At 40.9% G+C, this 17,237-nt stretch overlaps 1 protein-coding gene across 26 annotated transcripts in view; it reads left to right on the forward strand.

Moving 5' to 3' along the window:
- The window catches only part of LOC135197193 (longitudinals lacking protein, isoforms A/B/D/L-like), a 185,139-nt gene that overhangs the window by 98,535 nt on the left and 69,367 nt on the right, over window positions 1-17,237 (forward strand). The window contains exon 5 of one of the 26 annotated variants that reach the window (XM_064224236.1): window positions 11,848-12,361. The exons of 24 other annotated variants lie outside the window; for them this stretch is intronic. In XM_064224236.1, the coding sequence (XP_064080306.1) occupies window positions 11,848-12,021 (174 nt within the window). In that variant the 3' untranslated portion in view covers window positions 12,022-12,361. Of the gene's footprint in view, window positions 1-9,500; window positions 10,077-11,847; window positions 12,362-17,237 lie in introns of those variants that run through there. One more of the 26 variants, XM_064224226.1, reaches the window with a different exon arrangement.

Genomic DNA, 17,237 nt, shown 5'->3' on the forward strand with positions numbered 1-17,237 from the left:
GGGTGCGTCTGACCGGCTCCTTAGTGCCTCTAGGCCTAGACCTCTTCCAGACTCCCAGTTCCAGTGGAGTAGGAAAGTCGAAAGCCGCAGGAGGGCTAGGGAGAGCCCCCACCGGTCAGGCGTCCCCTCGGCAGATCCTGAAGTACGCTCCCAGGCTGCCTCGGATCGCTACAAGAAGGAGCTCCTACGCCAATGCTTCTCCTCTTCGTCGTCTCCCTCTCCGAAGAGAGGTTGGAACTCCCCGGATGCGTCGCGCCCGTTGAAGAGGGCTTGGAAGGCTCCCTGCAGTCCTTTGGCTTCTAGTCCGGAGGTTTTCCCGGAAGAATCGTCGGTGGAGGCGAAGAAACCCAAGAAATCCTGTGATCGTTCTTCTTCTCGCGCTCCGCGCTCGGCGCCTGCTTCCGAGGAAGAACAAGAAGATTCTCCTACGAGAGTACTCGCGGGACTTCAAGCTCAGATCACGGCGCTAGCAGACTCTCTAGCAGTTAGATCACGTAGGAAGAAGGACGTTTCTCTTCCGATCAAGAGATCTAGGCGCCGCTCTTCAGAGGATCGTTCTCCTTCATTATGGGGAGGTTTCGTATGAAGGTGGGGGACTCGCGTGAGCGCCCTCGCTCGAGTGAGCGCCCTCGCTCGCCTGGCTCTCTTTCGATTTCAAGACGCCAAACATCGGTAGGACGCTCTATGGAGAAAGAAGTTTTTTCTCCAGATTGGATTCCCCGCTTCCGGTAAGCGCACTGCACCTGCTCATCACGCGATTTCTTCAACTCCCTCGCGTGAAAACTTCTCCTCAGCGAGCCTCAAGATTTCTAGAAGGCGCCCTTATACAAGTAGGCGTTCTTCTTCCAGATGTCACTCTCCTCGAGTGTCGGATCGTGACTTCTCTCCTGACAGGCATCTAGAGTCTGGTAGGAGTCGTGTGCATGATAGACGGCCTACTGTTTAGCCGCTCCCCGCAAGGTAGGCGCCAAGAGCCTACTGCACATAGATCTCCTAGTAGGCGCTCGTCTCTTTTTAAGGCGTCATACTCCTGATTATTCTCCTAGGGGCAGACAACAAGAGTCTTTCAAGCGCCCTTCTCCGTGTAGGCGCTCTCCCGCTTCTAGGCGCACTTCTCCTGACCGTTTGTCTCTTGGTAGGCACCAGGATCCCGGAAGCGCCCTTCTCCAAGTAGGCGTCGTTAGTTTTTTTGAAGCGCCCTTCTCCTGAATGTTTACCCTCTTGTTCGACGTCAAGAGTCTCGCAAGCAGCCTTCTCCTAGTAGGCGCATTTCGCCTTCCAGTCGGACTTCCGTTGATCGTACGCAACTGGACAGGTATGGAGAGCCGCGCAAGCGCTCTGCTCTCGATAGGGCGCTCTTCTCCTGGCAGCCGCTCGCCATCAGGATAGGCGCATAGAGTATAGTAGGCGCTCGCCTCCTCGTAAGCGCCCTGTGGTGTTTCCGAGGATTCTCGAGTAGGAGCCCTACCTCTCCTTCGGCTGAGATTCCGTATACCTCGAAGAGGGAGTCCTCATCGTAGACGCCTTCCCAGATCTTCTCATCGTTCTCCAGGGGATGTGAACTCTTCTAAGAGAGGGCGTTCTCCAACCTCTCGCTCAACTCCTGCTAGGATCCCTTCGTCACATAAGGATCTTCCGCGCTCGCCTCGAGAAGACGTCCTAGAAGGTTCGGATGAGGAACCGAACACTTCTGCTGCTGTCTCTTCTTACAAGAAGCTTACAGAGCTACTTTTACAAGTTTTTGGGGATTCCCTTACGCCTACGGCTCCTCCTTCTCCTCACTCACTTTTTCAACGGCGAAGACAGCGAAGAGTTCTTCTTGTGTGAGGATGAAACCAACTCTTTCTATGAAGAAGGCACTGAGGAGTTTTGGTTCCTGGATGGCTTCCAAAGAAGAAGCGGGGAAAACGATGTTCGCTTTTCCTCTTCGAAGTTATCAGGAGACGCGCTGGTTTCTGGTACGAAACAGGAGAGCCCTTAGGATTGGGTCTACCGTCTTCGGCTGATTCGGATTTTTCGGCACTGGTAGATTCGACAAGGAGAACTGCCCTTAACTCTGCTAAGACGACTTGGGCAATGAATGAATTGGATCATTTGCTCAAAGGTATGTTTTAGAGTGCTAGAAGTATTTAACTTCCTTGATTGGTCGTTGGGAGTCCTAGCCAAGAAAATTGAAGTGCCAGAGTCAATTTCGCCAGAAGATCTTATGTGTGTTTTGTCTTGTATGGACAAGTCGGTAAGAGACGGAGCGAGTGAAATCGCCTCCCTTTATGGGGCCGGGATCGTGAAGAAGAGGTCGGTTTATTGTTCCTTCTTAACGAAGTCGGTCCTCCCACCATGCTCAGAGGTCTTCTTTGCTGTTTGCCCCTCTGTCTACTCAGTTGTTCCCGAAACATCGAGTGCAGGACATTTCGAGGTCACTTTCGCCCAAAGCCACCCAGGACCTTTTGGCACAGTCGGCAAGAAAACCTCGCCCTTCCTTCCCTACCAAGGCTAAGAAGGAAAAGGCAAGTGTTCGAGAACCCTTTCGAGGGGGCATCTTCATCAAGAAACTCTACGTTTAGAGGTGTAGACCTTCAAGAAGGGGTAAGACTTTCGCCAAGTCTGTTAAGGCCCCCAAATAACTTGCAAGTCCTTCAATCAACGGTGGGCGCCAGACTCTTAGAGTTTGCAGAAGTCTGGGCCCAAAAAGGGGCGGATCCTTGGACCCTTTCTATTTTGAGGAGAGGTTACCTCATCCCTTTCGTCGAAAGACCTCCCTTGACGGCCATCCCAAGGGAAACTGCGGCCAGGTACAGAGACCCCATCATGAATCAAGCTCTCCATCTAGCAGTAGATCAGATGCTGGAGAAGGGGGCTATCGAACTAGTGACAGACATCATTCATCGGGCTTCTACAACCGCCTTTTCCTAGTTCCGAAGTCCTCAGGGGGATGGAGACCGGTGTTGGATGTAAGCGCCCTGAACTTCTTCGTAGAAAAGAAGAATTTGTCACGATGGAAACGCCTTCATCAGTGCTGGCAGCACTTCGTCCAGGGGACTGGATGGTTTCCTTGGATTTACAGGACGCTTACTTCCACGTACCGATCCATCCTTCCTCGAGGAAGTTTCTCAGATTCATGATGGGGGGGAAAATTTTTCAGTTCAGGGCTCTGTGTTTCGGCCTTCTCGACGGCCCCTCAAGTGTTCACGGGGATTTTGAGGAATGTGGCTCAATGGCTTTCATTTGAAAGGGGTGAGGATATCCATGTACCTCGACGATTGGCTAATAAGGGCCAATTCAGAAAGATCGTTGTTTGAAGGACTTACAAGTAACTTTAGAATTGACGAAGGCTTTGGGACTTCTCGTCAATTTCAAGAAGTCATCACTAATTCCCGAGCAAGAGTGTGTGTATCTCGGGATACAGATGAACTCTCTGAGTTTTCGGGCTTTTCCCTCGCAGGAAAGGATAGCCCGAGGATTCGAGAGAGTAACAACCTTCTTAGGGAAAGAAGTATGCACAGTGAGGGAGTGGATGAGTCTGCTGGGGACGCTCTCCTCTCTGGAGCAATTCGTTTCCCTAGGAAGGTTGCACCTGAGACCACTCCAATTCTTTCTCATCGGAATTGGAGTCGTCGTTCTCAGGATTTGACGTTCTCCCTGTCGTTATCCCAGGACATCAAGAAACATCTCTTATGGTGGACAGATCCCAACCTCTTTGCGAAGGGACTGTCTCTTCAATCACAGACCCCCAACCTGGTGTTGTTCTCCGACGCGTCGGACATGGGGTGGGGTGCAACTCTGGGAACCAGCGAAGTGTCAGGTACCTGGGTGGGGGACCAGGTTAGCCTGGCACATCAACAGAAAGGAGTTGATGGCTGTGTGGTTGGCTCTGAAGGCTTTCGAGCCCAAAGTCAGAAGATCGGTAGTGCATGGTCAACGCGGACAACACTACAGCTCTGGCATACATCAGGAAACAGGGGGGGACGCATTCCTTCTCCCTGTACGAGACAGCAAGAGACCTTCTTCTGTGGGCAGAAGAAAGAGGAATCAAGCTTCTCACCAGGTTCGTGCAGGGAGAAAGGAATGTAAGAGCAGATCTCCTCAGCAGGAAAGATCAGGTCCTTCCCACAGAGTGGACCCTTCATCTGGATGTATGCCAGAGCCTGTGGAAGTTATGGGGCAGGCCACACATAGACCTCTTTGCCACGTCAAAGAACAAGAGGCTGGATCCTTACTGCTCTCCGATATCAGATCCAGAGGCAAGTAGCAATAGATGCTCTTCTTCTAGACTGGAACGGACTCGACGTCTACGCGTTTCCCCCCTTCAAGATCCTGGGGCTAACCATCAAGAAGTTCGTAGAGTCCGATTCAACGAGAATGACCTTAATCGCTTCCCTTTTGGCCGGCCCAAGAATGGTTCACAGAGGTACTGGAATGGTTGGTGGACCTTCCAAGATCGCTCCCGCTAAGGAGCGATCTACTCAGACAACCCCACTTCGACAGGTACCACAAAAATCTCCTCGCTCTCAGTCTGACTGGTTTCAGACTGTCCAAAGTTTGGTCAGAGCGAAAGGCTTTTCAGCAACAGCTGCTAAAGCAATCGCAAGAGCGAGGAGACCTTCCACCTTGCGTGTATACCATCAAAGTGGGGATGTCTTCAGACGTTGGTGCAAGAGGAAGAACATTTCCTCTTCCAGTACCTCTGTGACCCAAATTGCGGATTTGTTCCTTATTTTCCTCAAAGAAGAATGTCATCTGGTTGTGTCAACTATTAAGGGATACCGCAGTATGTGGCGGCGGTATTTCGGCATAGAGGCTTAAATATATCCGATGATAAGGACCTGCATGATCTTATTAGATCATTTGAAACCATTAAGCGTCCTCATGTAGTACCGAACTGGAATCTAGACGTAGTCCTACAATTCCTTGGATCGTCTAGATTCGAACCTCCTGGCTTAGCCTCTTTCAAGGATTTGACGAAGAAGGCTATCTTCCTTTTGGCCCTAGCTACAGCTAAGAGAGTGAGTGAGCTCCAAGCTATTGAGGGAAATGTAGGGTTTAAGGAAGATTCTATGGTGTGTTCATTTCTTCCAAGTTTCCCGGCAAGAATGAAAACCCATCACGCCCTTGGCCCAGGAGCTTTGAAGTTCGTAGTTTATCTTTTCTAGTAGGGGAAGAGCCTGAAAGAACTCTTTGCCCTATGAGAATTATGAAGTATTTCCTTAAGAGAAGGAACAACTTAAGGCTAATCAAGATGTGCTTTGGTGCTCCGTAAAGGACCCCACTCGGCCCATGTCGAAGAATGCTCTTTCCTTTTTTCTGAGAAGCCTTATTACAGAGGCACATGTTGCCTGTAAGGGAAGATCATTTTAGACTACTGAAAGTGAAAGCTCACGAGGTGAGAGCCATCGCAACTTCGCTTGCATTCAGAAAAAATATGTCTGTGCGGAACTTGATGGAGGCGACTTTTTGGAGATGCCAATCGGTTTTCGCAAACCACTACCTACGTGATGTAAAATCACATATGATAAATGCTTCGCCTTGGGTCCTTTCGTATCGGCGGATTCGGTGCTGGGGCGGGAGCTGAAAAAAAAACTTATCCTGTGTAAATATATGTTATCCCTATATTTTATATTGTTGTTTTTGGTTGTCTGAAAGAGGTTGCAGGAGGCACCTCTTTTTGTCTTAATATTAACCCTTTGTGTTTTGGTTAGGTGGTCTGGTGGGTTTTGGCTCCTTGCAGAGGTAGTGGTAAGGATCTGTTAGGTAAGCGGACAAGGTCCCTCTAAACAGTCATCCGACTTGGATTCTACCACAATAGGGGATCACATATCCCCAGTGGTAGATCCGAGAGTCTTTCAGCATCAGGTCACGTCCTAGCTGTAGCTCTCCAGGCAATGCAGACTCAGAGATAGTATCTATGAAGTCTTCATCCTGAAAAGGTGAGAACCAAGGTTTTTATATCCTACAACATTAGTTGTTTCCCGTCTTACCTGTATTATTGAGCTGTCTCTTACCCTCCACCAAGGGTGCCAATCAGCTAAGTATATATCTGTCAGGGAAGTTCATGTACAAAAATGATATTGTTAAACTACAATAAAGTTTTGTACATACTTACCTGGCAGATATATACGATTAATGGCCCACCCAGCCTCCCCTCAGGAGACAGGTGGAAGAGAAAAATCTGACAAGCTTACGGGAGTGGTTCGTACATCCGCCACCCAGCGGCGGGTAAGGTAGACCACCTGACCTACCTGTCGCGTGTGCCGCGAGATTTGAAATTCTGTCGGGAACGTCGGAGACTATAGCTAAGTATATATCTGCCAGGTAAGTATGTACAAAACTTTATTGTAGTTTAACAATATCATTTTTCATACATTCAACTTCCCTGACAGATATATACTTAGCTATAGACTCCGTCGTCCATAGCTAAGTATATATCTGCCAGTTAAGTATGTATGAAACTTTATTGTACAATAACAATATCATGTTTATTACAGTACACTTTCCAAGGAAAAGGAAATACAAAGTTTATTGTAGCACACTTTCCAAGAAAAAAGAAATTTATCATTGGTTTTTTAGTTAATTTTTAGTCTGTATCATGTTACTGAATTTTTGGTACATGGCCATAATTTTACCATAGCCTAATCCATGTGTCAGTAGCTATGCTGGATTACGCAACTGTAAAGATGATGGTTTTGCCTCAGGAAAGTTATTTTTGTCCCAGAAGTACTGTTTGTTTTGCCACAGACCTACTATTCTACAGTAGCCTATCCGTAATGCAGGATAAAGCAACTGTAAAGTAATCTGTTTTTTTAAGAAAATTTTTTTTTTCAAAGTTGTATTCTACATATGATAGCTCTAAGGAAATAAGTTTGATGATATACACAGGGTGTAGGAATATACCCAGTTACCTAGAAGCCTGCTGGTGATTATCGGTGAAGTTTTGAATTATTTTGCTTTCCTACCCATTCACAAAATTCTGTCATTTCCCATTAGTTTCATTTTCTATTTCTTTAGATGATTGCAAAACAAGCATTTCCAAGAGGTGTACAAACATAGGAAAAAGTATAACTGTAGAACTTATTGTGTATAACTGAAAATCTCTAGTTTCAGCCTGTGTGCTTAATGCTAAGTTCTGGGTCAAGAATGATCCAGTTTGTGGGTATTCCCCTTCCCCTAACCCAAGTTGAAGGGTTGAGAAAGGTTATGCAGAATATATTTTTAATTAATTTTTTTTTTCGTGTACATACCATGTTTTCTTGATATGCGGTGTAAGTACGTATGTTATTTATCAGTGCTACGTGTGAATAGTTGAAATCTTTTTCATTGATTTTTGTAGATCAAGGATTTAGGGTTGATTGAATCCGTATTGAATTTTCCATCATTATGGTCAATGGCAAAGTGTAGTATAGACTTGTTCGTAACTCTAAATGCTGGTGCTAGTTTCTTATTGTCACCAATAAGTCGGTAAGAGTTTTCCCGTCTGATTTTTGCATCCAGTTGTGGCTTTTGCCAAGTGATGTCTCATGGATTCCTGTAAATATCATATAACTAATTTTGAAGTGCTTTTCAGTGCTGATTTTCTGTCAGTCACCCAGTACAAGAGAAAAATGATTGCAGAAGTTTAGAGGTGCTGTTTTTCTCAAGACTTTAATACAGCGTAGTGCCAGAGGTACTCCATGTGCTTTAAAGCATTAATTAGTAGGGAGCCCCAAACCCTCTTAACTCACCTCTGTATCTTGGCAAGAAGACTTCTGTCTTCCCTTGTATGCCATCAAAGACCTTTATGAGAATATCAAAAGAAATAAAAAATTGAAGCCTTTGAAGGTAACATGAAGCTCTTGATGAGAAATAGACTTTACTGAATTTTTCTGTATGGCAAGTTTGAAAATGTTAAGGATTAAATTGTAGACGAACCCCGGCACAATCAGAATGTACTATCTAGCACCGTTATATCTCATGAAACTTGTATGCAGTGTTTAGATCTTTGCTGGTTCACCAAGAAATGTTATCCTGAGGAGTGGCTGTTTTATTTTCCAGACAGTGATGGTCACCCTCCGTGATGTGTCCTGTATGCCGTAAGGACTCCATGGCAGAAACGCAAACAGCATCTCAATCAGCACCTTAGGACACACACAGGAGAAAAACCATATTTGTGTCCCTTCTGTGAGCATAGAACCAGCCGTAGGGACCATTTACGGCTGCACATTCGGAGATTTCATAGAGAGAATTTCGGCGTCTGCTTGTTGACTAGAGGCTCTCAGAGTGATGATGGACAGTAAATTCTTTTGTGAGAACTGAGATTCTATGTTGTTTTGATGGAAAATTCCCTTTTAAGGTTTCACACTTTTGGCATGAAGAGGAAAGTAGTGGAGAATGGCTAGGACTAAGGATAATGATTCCAACTGAGAGGTGTTTTGTCTTTTGCAGGGTGGGCAGGACTTCCCTTCCCCTTCCCCCTCCTGCTCGACCACCTTCACCTCAGGGGGTTTCCTGCCTCCCATGGGAGTAGTGTGTTCTGTGTGCCAGAAGGTTTTCAGTGGCAGAAACAAGAAACAGCATCTGTAACTATCACATGCGTGAGCCAACATACAGGAGAGAAGCCTTTTCATTGTCCCCACTGCTCCCACCGTGCAAATCGCCTCAGTAACTTGAAAGTGCATGTCAGGACAAAGCACGGCTTTTAAGAAAATTATAGCTTGTATGTTTCAGATCAAGCCAATTGAACCTTGTAAAGGATTGTCCTAAGGCCACTAGTAGTAATTTATCCAGATCTATACTCTGTATTGAACATATATATTCATACTGTTCACTGTATGTTTATGGTTAGTGAATATATTCATATAATTTGTTGTCGTTTGATTGATGTAAGAATAAGCCTTAGTTGCTCTGTTTTAAATAGTTTATTTCTCTTACTGGTTTGATTCTTCAGGAGGAAGTGGTATTTAGGAATATTATATGAATGTTATACATTTTAAGCTATCAGAGAGTAGTATTTTCAAGTTGTATACTTTTGTTTTATACTTGAAAATTTTATTAAAATATATTGAACAATGTATAGCCAGTAATGAAAGTAGTGTATTTAGTAGCTACCACTCAGAAAATTCAAGGAAATTATCATTGATGTACAAGTTGACAAATACATTTTTTTTTGCAAATCTTTTGCCTTAATTTCCACATTTATGTAGTCTACAAAGGTTTTTTTTTTTTTTGCTTGGATATACTGTTATTAAGTTTTCTAAACAGGAATGCTTGTAATTTTGAATTTCAGAAATGTATTTGCATTAGACAGCTGATAGGGAGAATTTGATTATTTAACACCAAGATATCATCAGTCTGTAGTTATATCAACTGATGACACAGCTCAGAATCTAAACATTAACAATAGTTTATGCTAATTCGCCATAAAAGACAGTTATCTAAAGTTAATGGTTTTAATTTTACTTTGTTCTTTTTATAACTGAGTGAGTCCAGGAGAATTCCATTTGACTCATAGCAGCATTGTGTTGTTGCAGATATGGGGGTTGGAGCGGATTGCCACGTGTGCCACATGTGGTAAGACATTTCGGGGTCGCAATCGCCAACAGAATCTGCAACAACACATGTTGACTCACACAGGGGAGAGGCCATTTGCATGTCCTCACTGTGATTACACAGCCAGGCAAAAGCCTCACATGAAAGGACACATATTAAGGCTACATCCGGAAACTCTCTCTTTGAATCTTCCAACTTCTTCAACAGTGGCACCTAAATCGATAGGTCATCCTCCGAGTGCCACGTAGCAGAAATTCACGGGAAGATCCTTTGGTTTCAACTTCTGATTTGTTCAGTACCAGAAATGTAAAGTGGTGAAAAATACTTATGTCTCATTTATTCAATACCAGAAATGTAAAGTGGTTTGGTGAAAAATAGTTGTGTTTTTATATTGTCAGGGTTAATTAGCAGACAACTTTAATCTAATGAGCATGTTGGTAGTGTGGCATGGTTTTTTCATGTATGTAGAGAATTACTTTTTGATAATTGTGTTTGTTTAATTGGTAATGGTGTTGCTATGACAATTTTTCTTGAGTGGGAGGTGCTTAGGTGATGTTCGTGTTACAGGGCAATGTTGGTGGTGATGGGTTGGCATCGGCAGCAGCAGTGATGGTGGTGATGTGCTACGTCTGTGGGAGAGGTTTCCGTGGCCGAAATCGCCACCAGAATTTGAGCACCCACATGCGTATCCATACTGGCGAGACACCCTTTCCTTGTCCTCACTGTCCGTACCGTGCCAAGCGCAAGGCCCACCTCCAGATGCATCTGGAACGCATCCATTTGGCTAGGGCTACTTCTTCTGCTACCGATGTGGCCAGTGTTTGGCATGATACCTCTCCTTCAGGTCGTCTGTCTTTGTCTCAGCCTCACCGTCCCACTCGTCTTCCTAGCTCACAGTCCCCCCCCTCCTCATGCTACAGCATTGCAACAGCCATTAGCAGCGGAAAAATAAGCCTTAGAGAAAGTGTTTCTACACTTAGTGGTACATATGTGTTACTGTATCTCTTGTTACGCTCGCGTACTACTTTGTAGTTTGAGTAAATTAGAAAAATACTGTATTAATTTTTTTGCATTCCTTTGCTAATATATACTACCGTATATTTCTGTAGTTTTTTTCTTGTTAAAGAATATTTTAAGTGCCATCTAGGCGGTGGTATATTACACAAAGAACTTTTACATGAGTATGTCTTAGTTTTCTGTATACAGTATTGTAGATATGTATTTCATTACTTATACTGTAAATACAGAGACCCTGTACAGTATATGTACCAATGTGTCTGTGTAAAACTTGGATTTTTCTTATCAGTCGGAGATATCAAGAATTTTGTTTTTATAACTTCATTTAGTACAGCATTGTATATATTAAATTAGACCTAATTGCAAGTAGAATGACCAGGTTTAATTACCACTTACTGTATGAATGGGAATTAAGTCGTCCTTACACAGTTATGGGGAGGAGAGGCATGATATGTCATTGTTACAGGCAGCGATGATGGTGGGCAGAGGAGGGGAAGGAGTAGAAGTAGCTGTGTGTCCTGTTTGTGGAAAGCGTTCCAGGGTCGCAATCGCCGCCAGAATCTTTCCCACCATCCCTCTCACTCACATGGGACACGACCTTTCCATTGCACTGATTGCCCCTACCGCGCAACACAGAAAGCCCATCTCAAGCGTCACATGGAGCGTAGACATGGTCATCCCATCCAGGATGCTGTTCCTGTCAGGCATTTGTCATCGTCTGCAGACTTGTGGTTGGCGATACAGGAAATCTGAGGGTTTCTGAAGCAGCACATTTTCCTGAAGGTTTTGATCAGCCCACTTTTTTGTAGTTATGTCACTTTTGGTTAAGGAAATGATTTTTCAGAGAATAGTGGTTGAAGAATATAATACGTATTTGATATTGTATGATTTAGGAGAGTTTGTTTAGCTTCTTTCTCACCACTTTTTAATTTTCTGTGGAAAACTTTACTTTTTTAAAGTTTTACATAGTTGTGCTAAGAAATTAAGGTAATTTCTTGCAAGAAGGACTTGTGTTCAGTGTTACGTTCAAGTAGAGAGAAGAACAGTGCTGTATATTGATTAAATATGCAGTTTTTTTTCAAAGGAAATTATAATCTGTAAATTCCCAGGAATTTAGCTAAAATTTGTTACCTGATTTTGGGGTGATCATGGGGTAGTGTACTATGGTAAGGTGTCTTAAGGTTATGTACTCTAGGTTCATCTAAATCCTCATGATGTTCTTATGTTGAATAGTTGTGTTGGGGATTGGGGTGAGGTTCCTGTATAGGATGTACAGTTTGGCAGTGAGGGTTTTTGTGTTTGTTGTTGCAGGCAATGGCCAGCGGCTGCAATAATGGTGATGCTGTGTGTCCAGTTTGTGGTAGTAGCATTTCCAAGGTCGCAATCGTCGCCAGAATCTGTCGCACCATCTGCTCACCCATACTGGTACCAGGCCATTCTCATGCCCTCACTGCACCTACCGTGCCACCCAAAAGGTCACTCTGAGGCGTCACATGGAGCGCAAACATGGCCAGGCAGGGGAAGGAATCAATTTTCCATCGTCTGCTCCTGATCTGTTGATGTCTGATGCAAGGGTGGAAGGAGTTGCATTTGAGGAAGAGTCCATGCCTCCCTTCATGTTTTAAAAATAACTTACCTCAACATTAGATGTAAAAATCTGACATGTTTGGAGTGTGTGTGGTGGTTTTATCATGATCATAGTTTTGAAGTTGGGTGCAGAGTTCAATCATTGTTCCATTTGTTATGATCATTTATATTTCAAGGGATACATTACTTGATTCCTTGCAAAGATGTTTTCAAAACATAAATAAAAGTCTAAATAAGATTTTTGTTTCAGTTACCTCTTTTAATAGATTTTTATTGTTTTTTTATGCTGATAGCCTAGTAGGTGTTTAAGAAAGATGAAAATCCCAGAAAAAATTTTATTACTGATACTAAAGTACAATTACAATAATCTGCGAGAACTGTAAACTATAACTATAACTGTGACATTTCACGTTGGCATTTTATAAAATGAAGTACAAAATGCTACTGTATACAGTCGACCCTTGTTAACCTGACCCCATTAATCTGGATATATGAAAAGATGGACACTGAAGAGGTACAGCCAATTTAAAATGGATAATGTTGGTCCATGATTTAAGATAGTTACTATTCCTTCACATGTTGCATACCGTTTTCCATTTTATTTATGTTACTATCCCTTCTCATGTTGCATACTGTTTTCCATTTTACCAAAGGTAAATAAAAAAACTTTAATATATATTTTTATTTTATATATACAGTTCTGTATTTATACTTTACTAAACTAAAATGCATTAAACTTGTAGCTGATTTAACTTGTGCACAGTATGTAGTACAGTCATTACGACACGCTATTGTCTGGAAGGGTAGGATGTACCATAGCCAGCCACCGAGCGTTAACAGTTTTACCTATCTGTTGCCTGACTGGTAGCTACAGTACGATGCTTTGATTTATTTTTAGGAAAGGAAGACTTGACAAAGGTAAACATTAAGAAGACAAAATCTGAGTTACTGAACAATACTTGTGTTTACATAGCAAATGACATGAGAGGAAGAGAAAGAGAGAGAGAAAAATTGCAAATTCTGTATATGCAGCATGATTAAAGAGTTGAATTTTGTTTTGAAGGTATGTCAATGCAGCATTAGTAAATATCTTCTGAAACAAAAAAGTTTATTTTGTTGCTGAAAAGTCTCAACCAACCATTTTTCTGTCAAAGTAATGAGAAGGAATTCATTCTATTTTCATTAATCAGTAAAGTATGTACGTACACTATTAAAAAACTACATATTGTATTCTAAACACATGCACTTATGTCATCGTCAGCCTTGTGATCAAAATGGTTTTTCTTGGACAGAATACAGTTAAAATCTGATTGGCTGGCTTGTTTCCTTGGTGACCTGTTAGCCAATGACAGCCCTCTACGTCTGTTCTGTCTATAGACATTTCGATCACAAATTGTCTGTACAGCATTAAGTTTGAACATTACCATGATGGTGATTATTTGACTTCTGATGTCAAAAATTACTCGATAATTTGCTCTATATATTTATTCATGGAAACAAAAATTTAACAATAATTTTAACTTCAATATACAGTAGAGACCCGGTTCACGACCGTATTAGTACTCGACATAATCGGATTTCGCCACTAAATTTCCAATAAACTTTGTATCTGTTTTCAACCAAAAAACCAGTTTCCGACCCCCGACCATATGATGTTTGTAAACAAAACTGTTTCCGCCAGCCGCCGCTAGTTGGCGTCATCCAGTGCTACCAAATGTAGCATAATTTCATGTTTTTTAGCATAATTTGACCCAAAAATTGGAGCTTAGCATAATTTCTTTCACACTTAGGGTTCTAGTACAATTTTAGAATGTATTTTCACTAAAATTTTTAATAAAATGCAGAAAATTTCTCAATTTCATACACAGCTATAGTGAATGTATCTACAAGTGAAATTGCCTCAAAAGCAGCACTAACAAATGATTAATTGCTAAGTTTGAACCCAACTAAGGAATGTTAAATTTTGTGAATATAAATAAATACCCACAGTGGCAAGACAAACGATCAGTAAAGTGTTAATAATGTTTTTTCTTCATGAGTAAAGAATTACTTTTTTTCCTTTTTTAAGTTTTATTTTTTTCAGTAATCAAAATTTTAATTATGTCTGAAGTGATTTTCACACAATTTTCAAGTATTTATTCATTGTGTATGTGATATGTTAAAGAAAAATAGTGTTTCAGTGGCATGATAATGATCAAGTAATAAGTACGTATGTTTTTCTTCTTGAGTAGAGACTGGTTTGTTTGTTTACCTTTTTTTTTTAAGTTTTAATTTTTCAGTAAATATCAATAAATAACAAAATGTTATATTTGAAGTAATTTTCACACATTTTCAAGTATTTATTAATTGTTTATGTGACCTGTTAAAGGAAAATGGTTATGAGTGGCATGATAATGATGCAGTAATAAGTAAAATTTGTTGTTTTCTTCACATTTGTATGTGTGATCTTCACACATTTGTCAAATAGTATAATAGTGATTGCATATCAAATAGTGTACTAGTGATTGCGTATGTGATCTATTAAAGAAAAATGGTGTTTTATTACGAGTTTCCTAACATGTAAAGATCATCAATTATTAGTTATTATATTGTCTGTTCGTCACTTTTTATCATTTCACCTAATATATAAATGTTTTAAATTTCCATTACATTGTTGTTTTAGCTCAAATGTATTAGAGAAATGAGATAATGATAGATTAATAGCATAATTCTGGCACAAAATTGCACCATATTTGGCATAAATTCTTGCTTGGACCGACTAGCATAATTTAGCAAAACGGTTGGTAACAATGGTGACGCCACTCAGCATTGTTTAAAGTCCGCAACTAATGTTTACAAACATTCAAACATGTGTCGTGTCTTGTACACCTTGCGCGCATTTCGTTTGCTTTTTCGGTGGTATCAACTCTATACGCAGTTACCTTTTGATTCATCATGGGTCCCAACATTACTACTGGCTATCTATTAAAACCTTTTGCTATTGTTAATCTCTGAAATAATGGAAAAGTGTTTACATGGCATCTCGCATTTTCCTTCTTCAAAATGTTTCTGGCATCTCGCATTTTCCTTCTTCAAAATGTTTCTATCATTTCCAACTCCAAAATAAACCTTAAGTTTCGTCTATCCTCTCCTCTGCATGAAAGTGATGAGCGAAAAAAAAGATTCAATCAAGCACCCTTGCTTGATTTTTTTTTCAAGCGAAGACATATTCTAAAACCATGCTCACACTTGAGGCGCGCGTTTCAGTAGCAAATGCAATACGTATTTAAGTGTTAGGTTTGGAGTGAAGGCAATGTTACGTACGTAGGTTACATGTGCGGTTCGGTAGTGAATGCAATCTTTAAGCTTTGTTAAGCTTTCCGGTAAAGAAGAGTTAGTCACAGTTTATATCAGAGAAGCCACTATGCCAATATTAAGTGCGTAGTAATTAAGAAGAATCTTTTATGTCGTACTGTAATACGTTAATGTTTACGTGTAAGATTTGGTAGTGAAACCAGTTACATACGTAACATGTTCGGTTCGGTAGCAACGCAATCTAAGCTTTTTAAGCGTGCCAGTAAAGAAGAGGTTAGCCTTAGGTTAACTCAGAATCCGCTACGGTATACATTAATTATAGAAATTAAGTAGATTCTTTTATGTCTACTGTAAAAATACGTCATTGTTTACGTGTGAGATTTGGTAGTGAAACCACTGTCACATACGTAACGTGTGCCGTTCGGTAGCGAACGCAATCTTAATCTTTGTTAAGCTTGCTGGTAAAGAGGTTAGCCTTAGCTTAATCAGAGAAGCCGCTATGGTATAGAATAATTATAGAAATTAAGACGATTCTTTTATGTCTACTGTAAAAAGACGTCAATGTTTACGTATGAGGTCTGGTAGTGACACAGTTTACATATGCAACGCGTGCGCGGTAACGAACGCAATCTGTATGCTTCGAGATGCTGGTACGTAATGATATAGTAATTAAAGACATTAAGAAGATTCTTTTACTTATGCGTACGTATATATGTACCATGCAGTACCATATTAATTGTCAAAGTCCAATAAGCTTGAAATGTCCTTTTTTATAAGGACATTTATGAAACAAAATCGTTAGTATCATAACATTACATTTACTGAAAGATAATTTTCAAGCGATTTTGTATACAGTATTGCAGTCGACTCCGTAAAAGATTTACCATAAATTAATATCGAATGTAAATGTTTCTAGGCTTATAGCGAGATATGGTTTTTTTACTACCATAGTCTCGATATAAGCCACCAGGGCTGCGCTATGGTTTGTTTACATCCTTAAATGCCGACTTACTGTAGGCAAATTTTTGCAAGTTTTTTATAAATATAAATTGGGTTTAATTTTAATAGTTTATTAATTTACTGTAATAATTAGACTTGCTTTTCAATGTTTTTATTATGTTTAGCAACACGTTTTTATGCCTACCCACTACACTACGTTCTACTTACTATTTACCTAGGTAGCCTATGGATCTTGGTCAACAATCAGTTGGACACAGGCTAGTTTTCTTTTATACTGTATATTATACATTTAAAATTATAAATATACGTTTAACATTATATTTATTTAACTTTTAACTTTTATTATTTAATTGTAATTTGCATGTAATGTATTGTATAAAAAGGCAAGGTTAGGGTAATAACTGATGGTCAAGAACGGATTAATCCATTTTCAGTTATTTCTTATGGGAAACTTGATTCAGTTCTCGAAATAATCGAATTTCGACGCTCCTTCTGGAACGAATTTATCGTCGAAGAACAGGCTCTACTGTATAGTAATATGAAAAATCCCACACAGTCTGTCCTAGTGATGTGTCATCACTTGTGAATCCTATTCCTGACCATCCTCAAATTTACCACTGCAAACCGGTGACATTAGTAACAGTGAAGAACAACCCTCTCTAAGATCAATTTGGTTAAATTTTTTAGTCTTACTTAAATTTTTTAGTCTTACTTATCGTTAAAACTTCACAAGTTAAATTACAGTTATTCTGATTCAGTATATTTTTGCAGTTTACAGACGGTTTTTCTTGAAAACAAAATGTGTTTGTGAACATATGGTGTTAATTGTTCCACTATTTTATTATTGCAGATCTTGATTA

Source organism: Macrobrachium nipponense, chromosome 18 (assembly GCF_015104395.2).
Source record: "Macrobrachium nipponense isolate FS-2020 chromosome 18, ASM1510439v2, whole genome shotgun sequence".
Taxonomy (NCBI): Eukaryota; Metazoa; Arthropoda; class Malacostraca; order Decapoda; family Palaemonidae; genus Macrobrachium; species Macrobrachium nipponense.